This window comes from Lacerta agilis, chromosome 2 (genome assembly GCF_009819535.1).
Source record: "Lacerta agilis isolate rLacAgi1 chromosome 2, rLacAgi1.pri, whole genome shotgun sequence".
Taxonomy (NCBI): Eukaryota; Metazoa; Chordata; class Lepidosauria; order Squamata; family Lacertidae; genus Lacerta; species Lacerta agilis.
The window spans coordinates 88,889,957-88,905,813 of NC_046313.1; the positions used below are offsets into that span (position 1 = coordinate 88,889,957).

The 15,857-nt window shown below is 42.3% G+C and overlaps 1 protein-coding gene across 6 annotated transcripts in view; it reads right to left on the reverse strand.

The window, feature by feature from the left end:
• The window catches only part of CNTN4 (contactin 4), a 514,690-nt gene that overhangs the window by 100,990 nt on the left and 397,843 nt on the right, over positions 1-15,857 (reverse strand). For all 6 annotated transcript variants that reach the window (XM_033141190.1, XM_033141194.1, XM_033141189.1 and 3 more), the window contains 3 exons: positions 13,238-13,441; positions 5,995-6,097; positions 4,385-4,569 (listed from right to left, as the gene is read on the reverse strand). In XM_033141190.1, the coding sequence (XP_032997081.1) occupies positions 4,385-4,569; positions 5,995-6,097; positions 13,238-13,441 (492 nt within the window). The remainder of the gene's footprint in view (positions 1-4,384; positions 4,570-5,994; positions 6,098-13,237; positions 13,442-15,857) is intronic.

The window sequence follows — 15,857 nt, forward strand, 5'->3', positions numbered from 1 at the left end:
AACATTTTCGTGGTTTGCATTTTCAGATTTAAAAGGCAGCTGAAGTCAAGTTATTCCTCTAACAGAACACTCCAAGTTATACACTGATCACCTTTTACAGCAGGCTAGTGGGGCATCACCTCTAGACAAGGTTAACTTTTAAAAGTAAAATACAGGGATATAGTCCAAGCTGAGACTGCAAGGGAAACATATTTACCCGTTTGTAACCCACTTTGAGGATTTTAAAGAAATATATACAATTAAATTGTATATAAATTTTATGAAATAAATAAAATAAAATGTAGCCAGTGCTAGTATGCACTGTCCACACGATTCTGTTCTGGCCTAAATTATTTTATTTTATTACCTTTATAGAATTCATCAGTTGCCTTTTCACTTAAGTACAAGCTTGTAAAAAGAAATCAAAGTTGATTAAGAAACAGATCCATACCTTAGGTTTTCTGATGCTGATGAACTACAACCCCCATCACCCCTAGTCAGAATGGCCAATGACAAGGGATGGTGGGTGTGGGAATACGTTTTTGGGACTTCCCGCGCTTTGCCGCTTCACAAAAACCTTCCGCGCTAATGCACGGAAGAAAAGAGATCCGGCTAGTGACTGCTGCCTCGATCCCTCCGCGCTTGCTAGAAAGCGCGCCAGGAAGCTTCTCAGTAATGGCCGAAAGCTGTTTCCCGCCCGGAAACACAGATTAATGCAATGTTATGATTGGTTTATGCAAATGCTATGACACTGTTCAGTTTATCAATAAATGGCCCCTGCTCTCTGTTAGCGATGACGAGTGCGCTTGGAAACACAAGAGAGAGAACAAGTAATGCGAGACAAGCACAGAGAGAAACGAAAGAGAAACTAAGGAAAGGACGCGCACAGAGAGTAGTTGGGAGAGCGCACCCCAACCATTGACTGCAGTCTCTTTATTTCTTATTTTTATTTGGCCGCTTTCCTACTTTTGGCCGCACCTTTTCTTATTCTTTTCGCTGCCTATCCTTTCCTCTTTGGAACCTTCAGAAACTTTCGTAACAACCTTCAGAACTCCAGAAAACATCTCACGACCTTCAGTAAAATCTCATAACCAGCGGACCCATCATAACCAGTGGGAGCAGGCTCTCCAGGATTACTGGTTATCCCAGAAGTTGGTTATCCCCACAGGTGGGAAATGTAGTTTAACAACATCTAAAAATGAAAGGTTGGGAAAGGCTGATCTGATGAATGCTCAGTAAGTAGGTTGTCTGGAGGGATCCTTAGATCAAAAGAGAAGACATTGTTGATGAATCCAAAAGTGGAATTCCTACATGCACACTTATCTGGGTGGAGGGAGGTTAACCCTCGTGAACATGGTCTGAACAACTTCTCAGTAAACAATGTTTACTCAATGGAACAGAGGAGTATAGAGGTAAGCCATGATTCAGAAAGTGGGAGAAAGCATAACAGGAACCAGCAAGGTGATAAATAACAGTACTATGCAAGTTAAATGGAGAACAAAGATGGTTCGTGGGACTGTCAAAAGTGGAAAACACACAAGATGGAGGAAAACACAGCTTAATACGCTCCCCCTTCCCCCAAAAAATAGATACTGATCTGCCACAAGGAGTGGGAAAAGTTAAGACATCCATTTGAGAAAGAAACAGGATTAGTGGTATCAAGGGAAAGATAGCGAAGTTTCTGTTAATGTGAATAAAGAAAAAGTATTAAAAAGGAAAAGGTCACAAATCACAGCAGGTTTAGTAACTGCTACTAATAAACAAACCAAACACTGCCAAAACAACAAGGGAGACAGCGCAAAGGAGCAGTATGAAGCTAGGATTTGCAGAAATGATTAAAAGTAGAAAGATGAAAATAGCAAGCAGCATGGCTGATACCAATCAAGAGAAGCCCAGCAAGGACAAACTGATTTTAAGGCACCTCTGAAGAGATGGGGCTCTGTACAGAGTTAGTTCAAGACAGCTAGGTCTCTGTAGTGTTGCTGAGGAAGGGGTACACCTGGAGCAGTTGTGGCCTTTGAAGTCTGATGGTATACCACTTAGCAGTGTTTCTGCCTTTGTTCACTGTATGCACCTGAAAAAGCTGCTTCACCATGCTGGATGGTTAGGAATGGCGCTGAAAGCCTCTCGCATATAAGTCCAAGACAGAGAGCTCATAGAATTGAAGAACTGTAGAGTTGGAATGGACCCCAAGGGTCATCTAGTCCAACCCCCTGCAATGCAGGAATTACAGCTAAATCACAGTTCTTTTATAGTGCATTGGGCACTTTAATTAGCAAGGACATGGAGACATCCCGGAAGGAGTCTGATGTGAGAAGATATAAGATGCTTAAGGAACCTGCTCTGTCTACCTTTTGTTGCTACTGTGAGATAAAGATATGACCTAAGAAAAGTGCTCCAAACAACAGGAAAATACATTCCAGTTGCATAACGGGGGAACTGGAAAACAGTATCACTTAGAGCTACAGCGTAATAAGTTCAGCATCACAGTATGTAGCTATAAAGGTTGGTACCCGTTCTTGGACCACTATTTGGCGGGCCAAGAGGCACATAAGGGAATCACGCAGGTCATATAGATCTAATAAATGTGGAACCCCTGAACTTCTTTAACCAAGCACAGCAAATTTTACTTTCTTTCAAGAGCTCCAAAGTTCTTTCACAGCTACTTCATGCAAAGCCCACGCTAATTGTATGTGGAATTTTTCCGCTACGAGTCTTTAATAGTGCATTGCTGCACCCACTCCTATGGGCCTAGATGGATCTACAGCAGGGAGAGCCAATGTGATTACTTCCAGATATTGTTGAACTCAGTGGTCAGGAATGATGGTAGCTGTAGTCCATAAACAAATGAAGGGTGCCTCATTGGCTAGCCTTGAACAAACCTAATTATGCTATTTGCATAACGAAACACATGCACACGTGCTTATACAGTATTTTCTGGGCTGATTTCTTAAGATGACATTACCATGAGAACAGTGTGGCAACCATTCCTTCGGTGTTATCAAACCCAAAGTACTCTTTCCACCTATCCTCTTCACAGAACCTGGTGTAACCTGGAATTGAACAGTTTTCTCAAGGCCAATACTGGGCAAAGGTGTTCACAAATCCCAGGCAACCTCTTTCCATCCAAGTGAATCGACCCAAGAAAAGCCTGGCCCTAGCCTTTCTCATATGCCTACCTGATGTTCAAGAAACCCCTAGAGGCCCAGTTTTGTCCTGGCCACAGACATTCCTGCCTACTATCCCAACAACTTTAAGTAATCTTGGAACTGGCTAGGTCCAAAGAACTCTAGAATATAGTTATTTGGCTTTCTTCTGTGCCCTCTCATGCTAATTGGCATTTTATGGTGGCAGGACCTGGGAAGAAGGAGGTCTAGAGTAAAGATTTGCAGTAGGGTTTCAGTGATTTTTGGTTGGAAGGGGGATGGGTTGCAGTAAAATATGACATTTTGTGGAGGGATGTAGAGAGGAACAGTTTTCAGAGAGAGAGAAAAGAGTGAATCCATTGAAAACAATTACCTTTGTTGAAAAATCATGATCTCTCTCCTTCTCTTGTCAGGAGAGGTGAAGGGGATTGTGCTGTGAATTGCAAGCTTTAAAGTAGTTGCAACAGCCACTTTAGAAGAGGCAATCCATTCTGCAATTGGGAGAGCATGACCCTACTTCTCTCTTGGCAAGAGGAGGACAACCAAGCTGCACAAACTCAGTCACCACTGCCTTCTCTAAAGCGTCTGGGTGCACTGCTATGCACAACAAAATAAAAAATAAAATAACTCCTTCCAGTAGCACCTTAGAGACCAACTAAGTTTGTTCTTGGTATGAACTTTCGTGTGCATGCACACTTCTTCATTACCCTCAGTCTCTTTGCAAGAGAGGAAGAAGAGAACAAATCCTTAAAGGATCTGTAGCAATGCAAACTTTTTCAGTCCTGTTCATATAATCTGCAGGGACATATACAGAAAAATCCCATAATTACTTTTACACAAGAATGAGTCCCAAATTCAGTGTGATACAGAGAAAAAAAAGGGGCCATTGAGATTAAAAGCTAGCCAGAAATGAAAACTCTAAATCTGAGGCCAAAACAGCCATCGTTTTCAGAAGAGCATGCGGTTTTTCTTCCAGATGCAGCATGAGAAAGACAGATAAATTGCTTTACAACTGCGTTTTACATCTTCCAGACCAATCTCCTTCTTACAACGTACATTTTCATTTCTCCCTCACTTCCCAGCCTCAATCAATATGCCCGTCTCAGAGGTTTTTATTTTATATAAAATTACACTTGCTGAGCAGTCCTATTTGCAAGACAAATATGAAGAGAAAAATCAACATTGACAGTGCAACAAAGCATTTACCACATTTTGGCCTCAGCTATAATGAAAAACAGGTGAGTAAATAATCAGGGTACCATAAAACGTCAGCTGGCCTCTGGCCACGTTCTTCCCTCTCACATTTTCAGCCACGCATTCATATAGGCCAGCATCTTCCTGCTGAAAGTTTGGGATTTCAAGGATGCTGCTTGATTTGTGCCTCCGAGCTTTTTTGGGGATCTGTTTTCCATCAGCTCTTCTCCAGGTGATCGTAGGAACTGGGCTGTTTATCAACAACAGAAGGGGAAAATCCTGGTGGTAAAGGCTGCATTCTTTTAATTGTACTGCTATGGACAGACAAGTTCATTTATATATAACACATCATTGCAAAATACAAAACTACTAGCTCCACCCCACCCCCCCAAAAAAAAACATTTCTAGCAATAATTAGCTAGAATATCTGTGATATAAGAGGGGCCCAGTGTTTTCATAGCTGCACAACCTAATTACGGAAACCTCAGAAAAGGCTCACTTGGCACAGAAGCTCTGGAAGCCCAAGGAATGCCCTCGCAAGATCTCATGGGACAATTCAAGTCTCTGCAAGATCTCACAGGAGCATCCCTAACTTTCCAGAGTTGGCACAGCAAGCAGGCCTCCACCCCCTCTGTCCCAAGCCAGGTGGTGAGCTTAAAAGCCCTTTTTGCACTGGATAACCCAAGTGGACCAAGCATGCAAAGAGCTTTTAACTCTTCACCTTACTTACAGGGCAAGGCCCACTCAGCACACAGCCTCTTGAGAGTGCTGGGGATGCTCTCTCTCCCCACAGCCTGCTGGCCATGGGGCAGCTCCAAGGGTTTGACCATGCACAATTTTTGGGTATACGTGTTACCATTGGAACCCCCCCCCCCAAAAAAAATAAGGTGAGTGATTACTGCATGCATTTATATGAACAGCCTTGCTGGATCAACACAAATATCTGTCCACTGCATCTTGTTCAGCAGCCAGTTTGATGTATCTAGATTTTCACAAGCAAGGTATAAAGGTAATGGCCTACACAGTTTACTCACACCTGTGGATACTTGGAAGTCACTTTTTTCAGATCAATTTACCAGAATTGTCCCCTGTGGTCCAAATCTATACTACAGGTTGGTATAATGGCATTGTGATACTTCCTTTATATTAAATACCTTCCCCACTATTTCCAACATTGAATTTTCCTTTTTCACTGCTAAAACATGTTGACTTTCCACTGAATAACTCACTACGACATCAATTTTTTTGTTTTCTAAGCAGCTGAAGCCAAAGTAGGTATTATCAACTGATACATTAAGGTCCCGTCCCCCCCCCCCCCGCTGGTGTGGGAATGGGGTTGTTCTGGGGTGCATCAGAATCATGCACCAAACTTCATCAGTAGCTGTCCTGTATAAACCAAGTGATTGTAATTCGAAGTAACAATGTACATGTGCATTTGCATAGCAAAACAAGACGAAAAGTCCACAGAGCACGACTGGTCAATCTGAGAGGGGCTTGAATGAGGACTGTAAGCCAAGAGAGACAACATTAGAGTTAATGGAGGTGGTGCAAAGCAGAAAATCCACAATTTACTTGATTTTGCCCTAGCAACCTGCAAACTGTTTTAGTGCAGCGGAATGAGTGAAAGGCGAAAACTTACTTTCCCAAAGCAAATGAGTGAAAGGCGAAAACTTACTTTCCCAAAGCAAAGCATTCCAGTCTCACAGTTGTTCCTTTTGCAGATGGAACCATTTCTGGGAACTGCACTTCTATTTTCGGCTCATATTCACCCATCACTCCTGCGAACATATAATGGATGCTAAAATTGGCTTGAATTCTGCATTACATATCCCCAAGTATGCCTGAGTTAACCCAGGGCAGTTTTATACATCATTACGTGCCCAATTAATCTGTTCATTTCAAAGAGGACCCTTGTCTCCAAACAGCCACACACCGTGAGGCTCCCTTCCCCTATTTACTTCCAGAGGAAAATTTGTTTTGCAGTTCTCAGCCATCTGCCTAAGATTACATCTCATCATGCCTCTTTGCTTTTTCATTTTTCTGCATTCTTCTTGTGAAAGGAAAGTGCTAATAAAGTACAATCAATGCCTTTTGGAGAAAGTAATGCAGAGCAAACAACTGTTGATAAAGCACTGCCAGCTAATCAAAGCTCCTATTAACTTTTAAGGTGCAATATCCTCTAAGGCGCTACAGCGGTTGTGTAGTTTGCTTAAATTTTACTATGTTAGTAATTTGACCATTACATCATAGCAGTTGTTTTATTTTATTTTTTAAAAAAAATCATATTAAATAATGCACATAAAAAGTAATTCTATTTATACTAAATCAACACTTTTCTTACAAACCGAGTAGCTTCCATAACCCTTTAAATACAGTCAAAAACATGTATATGGTATCCTAATCTGATCCTTCTTTCTGAGCATTCAATAATGCCCAGCTTCAATAAGACTAAATATTTAAGCGCAGTAGACGTTAGGGAAGCCTGTAGCCATAAGAAAGTAATAGCTGCATGTGAATTAGATTCAGAATGACCACCTTTGGGAATGTAGTTCAGTGGTCAGCTGGATAGCCTCTGGCTACCCTGTGCCTTGGGATAAGGTCCGCTATTTAGACAATGTGCTGCTATGGGTTTTGCCTAATTGCCCTCTCTTTGCTGGATGACTGGCTCATAGTCCAGGTGGCATGTTGATGTTTCATCAATGGAAGCTAATGACAGGAGTAGAGGTAATATCTGCAGATTGCTCTCCTGCTGTTGAAATGAAATACCAAGTCAGGTTTGCAGGAGGCAATAGTGCTGCAGCTGAAGAACGGGGACAACTAAAAGAGACAGAAACACACAGAGAGGGCCGACAGTTTCACAGATGGGAGTTAGTAAGAAAATGGGCTGCAGAGGGGGCTACAGAAGTCGCAACTCTGATGCAGCGTGCTTATTTGGGTATATCTGATTTCACAATGCCTTGCTTTGCTTTTATATGCTAAATCATGGTCCCACACTCAGGTACTTATAGCTGTTCTTACTGTCCCTTCCTTGCTGTGTGCATAGAAAAGAGAGCACTCCACATCGAATCCCGAAGGCGCTGTTACGTGGCTTGTAGTTTTCTTCTTGTTCTACTGCCAGTACTGCTCCAACAATGATGATGGTGATGGCGACAACCAATTCCTACTGCTGCTACCACCACAATTGACTATTGATAACAATAGCAAGCTGAACAGACAATGGCACGATTCCCCAGGGAAGGAGGGGGACGAAAAGAGAACAGAAGCATCCATCTAGTAACAGGTGAGAGAGTGACATGAAACCAGCAGGTTTAAGGATTTGAAGGAGAAAACGCATGGGGCATAATGAATGGGGAAGAGAAGAATTTGCTGTACCTTGTAGCCTCCTCTTATAACCTCAAATGATACATTTTCCAAGTAAGTATTTGGAGATTCTCATTAACTGTTGTGTGTAGACTCCTGCTGCTGCACACAATGATCAGTAGGCTATATCTGTATCTATAGACTATATCTGTAGGCAATCTTGCATTGGGTATGGAAAGGAAATAGGGCACCCTTGATCCCCTCCTAAAACAATACACAGAACATGAGCGGGAGGTGGGGTGGGGGAGAGCACCAGCTTCTCCTGAGCTTCCTTCTTCCCAAACATAGTTGGGAATGTTTATGTATGCAATTTGCATGTGCATAACTAGGAATGTTGCCGACAAAGGTCCGTATAGTTAAAGCTATGGTTTTCCCAGTAGTGATGTATGGAAGTGAGAGCTGGACCATAAAGAAGGCTGATCACCGAAGAATTGATGCTTTTGAATTATGGTGCTGGAGGAGACTGGAAAAAGATCAAACCTATCCATTCTGAAGGAAATAAGCCCTGAGTGCTCACTGGAAGGACAGATCCTGAAGCTGAGGCTCCAATACTTTGGCCACCTCATGAGAAGACTCCCTGGAAAAGACCCTGATGTTGGAAAAGATGGAGGGCACAAGGAGAAGGGGACAACAGAGGATGAGATGGTTGGACAGTGTTCTCGAAGCTACTAACATGAGTCTGACCAAATTGCGGGAGGCAGTGGAAGACAGGAGTGCCTGGCATGCTCTGGTCCATGGGGTCACGAAGAGTTGGAAACCACTAAACAACAACAACAACTAGGAGTGAGTGCACAAAATCTATGCAGCCATAGATTTCATACCATGGGGCAGCCAATGTATCTAGGCCTTCACTGGAACCTTGAGTAATTTGTATTAAGTATCCTGTGCTTAGTGGTGGACGTTGGGGTCTTAAATTTCAGTGGTGCCCTATGCGATGCCAAAATTCAGTGGCCACCCACCTCTAGCCTTCCATTATGCATCATAGTTGTGGTGCCCCCGAGGCTCCGCACCCAGTGCGACCAAACCAGTTGTACTCCTCTAAATCCGCCTCTGCTGTGCTGCCCTAGGGGAGACCGCCCCTAAGTTTTACAACTGTCATAATTGCTAAATAGATTTCCTACAACTCTGATATATAAAGTGTAACGTGGTGCAGGTTTAGAAATAAATATATAGAGAGACCCCTTTCCCCTCACACCTCCAGATAAGGAAATGCTTTAATTATAACCACAGCTTTCTCAGAAGGAATGTGGGTTAATGTTGATATGCATGCTACTTTTACTGTCTATACTGCTTCAACACAATAACAGGTTGCCTTTTTCCCATTCACTTTGCTTCAAAGACACTCCTTCGGTACAATATAAAGTGCAGCTGCCACATAAAATCAGTCATCTAAACAAACTATGCTAAGGATACTTGTATGGGTTGCATCCTAAACAGCCAAGGAACACCAGTCACTGTCAGTATCCTGTTTCTTTCAACATGCTTTCCAAAGGCAGCATATGTTTCTCCAAGCTTTTCAGCATTCATCCTTTCAAAGTACCAAAAAGAAAAAGAAAAAGCGCCAAACCAGTGCTGCAAGCAAAACATGTGATAGCCCAACACAGATTTAGACTCTAGGAGCCTGCAGAGAGAGTGCTAACTAACAGGCCACATGGTTGTGGAAATCTACAAAAAATTAAAAAAAGGAGCAAGAGATCGGATTGTACACAGCAGTCTGCCTACTTGCCTATTCTCCCCTCTTATCCACGCAGCAGAATTTATCATGTTATGAGAGTGCTGTGAGAATGTGAATGGTGAGACCTCAATGATCTCTACAAACTGGGCAAATGGACAGTAAATAGTGAAATGCAAATTCAGTGTAAGCAAGCCTAAAGTCATGTGCACTGGGGCAAAAAAATAATTGCACATATACGTTCAGGGGTCTGAAGCATGTGACCAGGAATGAGACCTTGGAGTTGTGAGTATTTCAATGAAGATGTTGACCTAGTAATCTGTAAAAAAGTTAAATTCCATGTTGGGATATCATTAGGAAAGAGGCTGAAAAGAAAACTGCCAATCTCTCTCAATTTTAGTGTAACAGAAAATATCCTAATGGCCACCCCCAGCAGCTTTATATGACTCAAAGAAAACAAAAAAATAAAATAAAAAATTCCTTCCAGTAGCACCTGAGAGACCAACTAAGTTTGTTCTTGGTATGAGCTTTCATGTGCTTGGTATGAGCTTTCATGTTATCTGAAGGTATCTGAAGAATTGTGCATGCACACGAAAGCTCATACCAAGAACAAACTTACCGTAGTTGGTCTCTAAGGTGCTACTGGAAGGAATTTTTTATTTTATTTTGTTTTGACTATGGCAGATCAACACGGCTACCTACCTGTAACTCATAAAAAACAATCAGGGAGGGGATGTGCCAGTGAGGTGAGTGTTGTTTAACAACAACAACAACAACAACAACAACAACAACAACAACAACATGCCACCCATCTGATTGGGTTGCTGCAGGCACTCTGGGAGGCTTCCAACAAGTTATAAAAACACAGCAAAGCATCAAACATTAAAAACTTCCCTAAACAGGGCTGCCTTCACATGTCTTTTGAAAGTCAGATAGTTGTTTATTTCCTTGACATCTGATGGGAGAGCTTTCCACAGGGTGTGTGTGACTACTGAGAAGGCCCTCTGCCTGGTTCCCTGTAACCTCACTTTTCGCAATGAGAGAACCACAGAAGGCCCTCAGAACTGGATCTCAGTGTCTGGACAGGGCCAAAGCCATTTAGGGCTTTAAAGGTCAGCACCAATGCAGGTGCAGCAGTGGATGTGCTAGGCTGGTGTATGGCCTTGGTAATGATCAGGATGCAAGCAAGTACGGTAAACTGAAGTCTAAACCACTGTTAGAACAATCAGAAAGTGCTCCTTAAAATCTATGACCCCTGCTTTAAAAACAAACAAAAAAACCACCTCTTTATTTGCACAATGTTTCTCTTGATTACTATAGGGAGGTGTTTATGGACTAATTGAGGAGTTTCTGAAAGTATAAGTATAAAAGTGAAGTCCAAACATGAAGACAATTCTTGCTAGGAAAGACAAGTGCATAGAGTATTTTTTTTAAAAAAAAAGTTTGTACCACACAGACTGCCTTTTATATACTTCTCGTCACAATGAAATAAATATACCATCTCTATAGAGGAGTCACAAACTGGCCTTATATTGATCCAGGGAACAAAGTCTACTTTTACCATTGCTTGGCTGCCCCCATTTATATTCCCTGCGGAGAAAATGCTACCTGGTATTGAAAATGCTTGACCAATGGGTTAAGGAACATTTTCTGATTGTACCATACAATAGAAAGAAACAGCCCAATTTAAGGAAACAAGAGAATGAACTATTGCTTTCAGGAGGCACTAAAGTAACATCTGAAGATTTATATTTTAGGAGCCTTGAGTGCACAACTGTTTGTAGATGTCATGTCTTGCACAAAGGCTGAGGTGGGAACAGGTGGGAACATTTAACAGAGCTATTGGCATTTTACACAGCTTTCCACTGTTTCTTCTAGATGCGAAGTAGCTACTTTTCCAATATCCTTGGGGAAAATGACTAGGGGTGGTATTCAACAAGGTTTTGTTCAGAGAAGACCTACTGAAAATAAGTTTGACTAGTCAGGGTCATTAATTTTAATAGGTGTAATCCAAGTAAAACTTAATTGAATACCAAAATACCACCCTATCTATCCAAAATCTCTACAAACTCTTATGCCAACATTGTATGGCTAAATTATAAGTTCCAAGCTGTTATATGACATGGGACAAAAGCTGCCATTGCCACCAATGGCAGTTTCCCTGCATTGCCACATCACAGCTTTGTAGTGCAATTTTTCATTAGGACCATGGTGTGGGAGAAAAAGGTTTAAAGAACCTATCATTGCACCATGCCTCTAATCATGAACACACACACACATAAAACTGCTTTTTTAAAGGTGGGAAACATACGGAAATACAGATTGGGTATTTAAAGTAATATGCAGTCTAGTCCTTATTCTCTGGGTAATAAAGTGACATCTACCTACTTCTGGACCAAAGCAAAATAACTACCTCTTTTGATACTTTAAAAGTTTCCAAATACTTGTGTTGTCTGGAGAAGATAGGGATGGGGAAAGATTTCTTCTGCCATAGAATGGTGTATTTTCATCAATAAATACCTTATGTGCCTTTGTTCCTAGACCTATTATAACGGAAATAGTTCTAAACTGCATGACTAGCACCAAAGTGATGAATTACACAGTTCAGTATATTTTACATTAAATGAGAGAGGAACATTATGAAATTTCTCTTTGTAACACTTATTCATGTAATTGGGACATTAAACGTTGATGAATTTCCCTCTTAGTGTGCTAATTTAATGATGAAATGCTCTAATGAAAATAATCCGTCATATATATTGAGATGTACTGGACATGTCAAACTCAATTTTTTTAAAAAAAGAGGATCCAGATGTTCCTGTCAGCCTGTTAGAACATGCATGCCTTGCAGTTTGCATTTCATTGCAACAAATGCAAACTGCAATTCGCTACTGAAAGACCGGGGCCTTGCCAGTTGGCCTCTCAATACACTGGAGTGTATGAATAGTCAAGTGTAAATTGCATTTAAGCATGTGAGCTACCAGCAATGGGGAGAGCTGGAATATGAAAATTATAAATTGAGGTCTCAGGCTGTTCTGTGACAAGCCTAATGCAAATTTAAGCTGTCTTCAATGATACTAACACTTCAGCCTCAGGGAAACCTGATAATCTTGTGCTTAAATGAACGCTGCTGATCTTCCCTGTTGAACTCAACAGTGTTTCCCAGCACATCTATAATAAACACTAGAATGCACTTCAAGTACATTTCAAGTACATTTTACATGAATGACTTCAGTAAGGTAATTGTAAACATGCCAGAGTAGGTGCAAAGCATGAATTCCTAAGAGAAGCGCTCATGGGTAACTGACTTCAAAGTCACCACCGTAAGCAATCATTATATTAAAGCGTTATTTCCAGGGTTTCATCAGGTATGAGTCCGAGACTTGCTTCCTTTGAAATAAATGCTTTGCTTTACAGAAATGCAAGGGAAGACAGTGATTCTTTGCCACTTCCTTGTGATGTCTTATCATGGCCAGAGGCCCTTGTTTAATTATTATTATTAATTATTATTAATGTATATATTATACTGTTATTCTAGTTCATTTTCCTTTGCCAATACCAGAGGGAGTGCTACAGCTGCCGCCGCCAACACCCATTGTCCAAGGACACCACATGGCTACTACAGAGGAGGTCACTTCCCTGCTCTCCCATTCGTCTTAAGTGATTATCCCTTTGCTTCTGAATATTACAAGTGGATTCCATTTCTTGGGTGTGATATAGAATAGCAAGTTGCTTTGGGTTGCGTTGGGCAAGATAAAATGACTAACAAATTTAATAATGAACAACAATAACAATAACCCATTGTCCTTTCTTTCTAAGACTCCTTGGTACCTGTTCTTTGGTAGAAACACACCAAACCTAGTCAGCACTTAACAGGAAATCTTACCATCATTTCTCAAGATTAAAGGTGTAGGAGGTCCCAGCACTCTGTTGTTAGTTATAGTGTTTGTCACTACACAAGTGTAATTCCCCACATCAGATTTCTCCACTTTAGCTATGTACAAATTTCCAGTCTCCTGAGAAACAAAACGACGATTATCCTGATGCACAAAAGATGGGTATTCATTGAAGATCCAGGCATAGATCAGTTCTGAAAGGGAAAGGGGGGGAAAGACTATTAATATTAATTTTTATACAAATACTGCAAAACTATAATCTTGATTATATAATGGAATCATAGAAACGCACAGCCAATTGAAGCAGTTACCATGAGGCCTATGGCCATGTGAATCAACTCTGAGCTAGTCAAAAAATGATCAAAACTTTGCTTAGGTGCTTGAAAAAATTAAAGGTTTAAGACATTTAAGAACACAGGAGCCATAGATTAGACAAAGTCCAACATAGTCCATTATCTCACAATGACCAACCAGAAGCCTGCCTATAGGAAGCCCACATGCAGGGCCCATATCCAAGAGCTCTCTCTGCATGCACTTCCCAGAGTGTTGGCTGGGCAAGAAAACGTATCATATATAAAATGATAATTTCTTGGATCCCAAGATGAAGGTTTGGTTCAAGTACTCTTTGATGAGAGAACCCCAGCAGAGATTTGAAATTATAAACATGCAGCAAAGTAAATCTTGGGAATATAGGCTGCTAGACCTTTAAAATATGCCCTTTTAAGTTCCTTCCAAAGTTTCCTACTTCCCTTAGTGTAGAAGAAAATAAAACGTTTGGAAAGTTAAAAATGGATTACTTACAAATTCTTCAAAGGTCAGATTCATGTACTTTTCCATACAGCATTCAGAAAATACGGGCAACCAAACATAGGTGAAAGTTCTTAAATCATTTGTATACAGACAAAAGGATTGGCTTCCTAGTGACTGTGATGATACCTCTTAGTGAATCAAAAGCTTGCAGTTCTTTGCTCCTCTCACCCCAACAGTCAGCCAGACCCACTATTTGTGATATGGCTGAGCTCCTGCCACACCTGCACCTTCTCCTGAAATGGATGGGGCACAGCTGCCCCTCTCCTCCCCCCACTCACACAGAGAAGGGGAAATGGCTGCAGTTTGTTCATGACTAGTTGAGTCTCTGTCTCCAGTTTGATCATCAGTCCTTCGTCTACCTTGTTCCCTGGTGCTCCAGAGTCTTGCTACAAGAATTCCCAGAGAAATGTGAGCCTAACAGGCAGTGAAAGGATGTCCTAATGTATCTTTCCCCCTACTTAAGCACTGTTAATAGAGCAAGCAGGATCTCTGCATTGCAACCTGCAAAGTGTGCTGTTCCAGAATACGGAACAGGTGCAGGATTAATTACAGAGCCAGGGGTCTGCAACCTTTAAGACCAAAAGAGCCACTTGGACCCGTTTCCGAAGGGGGAAAAAACCTGGGAGCCGCAAAACCATTGCGACATTTAAAACAAATATAACACTGCATTTTATTTTTAAAAATCCGATTTAAATAAAAAAAAATCCGATTTAAATAAAAAAATAATCCATTTATTTTTTAAAAAAATTCATTTTTATCCACCCTGGGGACCACTACCAGGCCACAGCCTGGTCCAAGGTGGGTTGCAACAGCATACAAATATTTGATTATTTATTTATTTATTTATTTTTTTTAAAAAAATGAGTCCTCAACTGCACACTTGTGTTAAATGTTTGTCCCATGTCTAATTGAAGACTGCTGGCTTTTACAATAATGTTAGTGTCTTTTACCCTTAATATTCCAGACCAGAGGCTATGCTCACCTCTTCCAACCTCCTCTCTTGCTAAATAAAGCACAGAATTGCACCAGAGAAGCCTGTGATGTTTGTGCTGACTTGCATACAGGTGGCTGTAGTAGTTCGTAGTGTTCAAACCTTTTTAGGGGAGTTCCCTGCCCCCTTAATGACAATGGCGATAGATTTTGCACATGAACACAGATCCAAGTTAGGACTCCTCTCTTCCACGCCAACAGGTACTTTGTCAAGGCTCCCCTAACACACACTCAGGACAGAGGAAAAACTGCAAAACGTCCCGGCCTTGCTCCGGGGCGGAGAGAGACACGCGCCCGCGAGAGCGCGGTCTGATGCGAGCGGAACCAGGAGTGAAGGAGGCAGCGGCAGGGAAACAGGCAACGCTTCCTCGACCATTTTTAAAAAGAGGGCTTCCCCCCTCGCCCTCGCCTGCCACCCGCCGCCCCTGGCCCAGCCCACAGCTGCCTACCTCGTCGTCGCCTCAACGCAGCAGCCAGCAGCCTTCTGAGAGGAACCGCAGCCAGCCCGCCCCCGCGGTCCCACGACCCAGCCGAGGAGTCCTGGCCTCCAGTGCCCGTGCAGGCACGCGTCTGAAGGCCCCCTTCCTGCCCCCATCCTGTCCCACCTCCCAGGTGCCTCTGGATGCCGTGGGGTCCCACATAGCTGCCGACCCCAGAGCTCCCCTGTCCGCCCTGAGGCCGCCTCCCACGCTAGGAAGACTCCCGGAGCTGGGCAGGGTTGGTCCCGCCAGGCAGGCTTGGGGGGGCGGCCTCTCCCATGGATGCCTGCTTCGGAGGCGGAGGCGGGGTCTTCAAAGTTCCCCCTCCTGC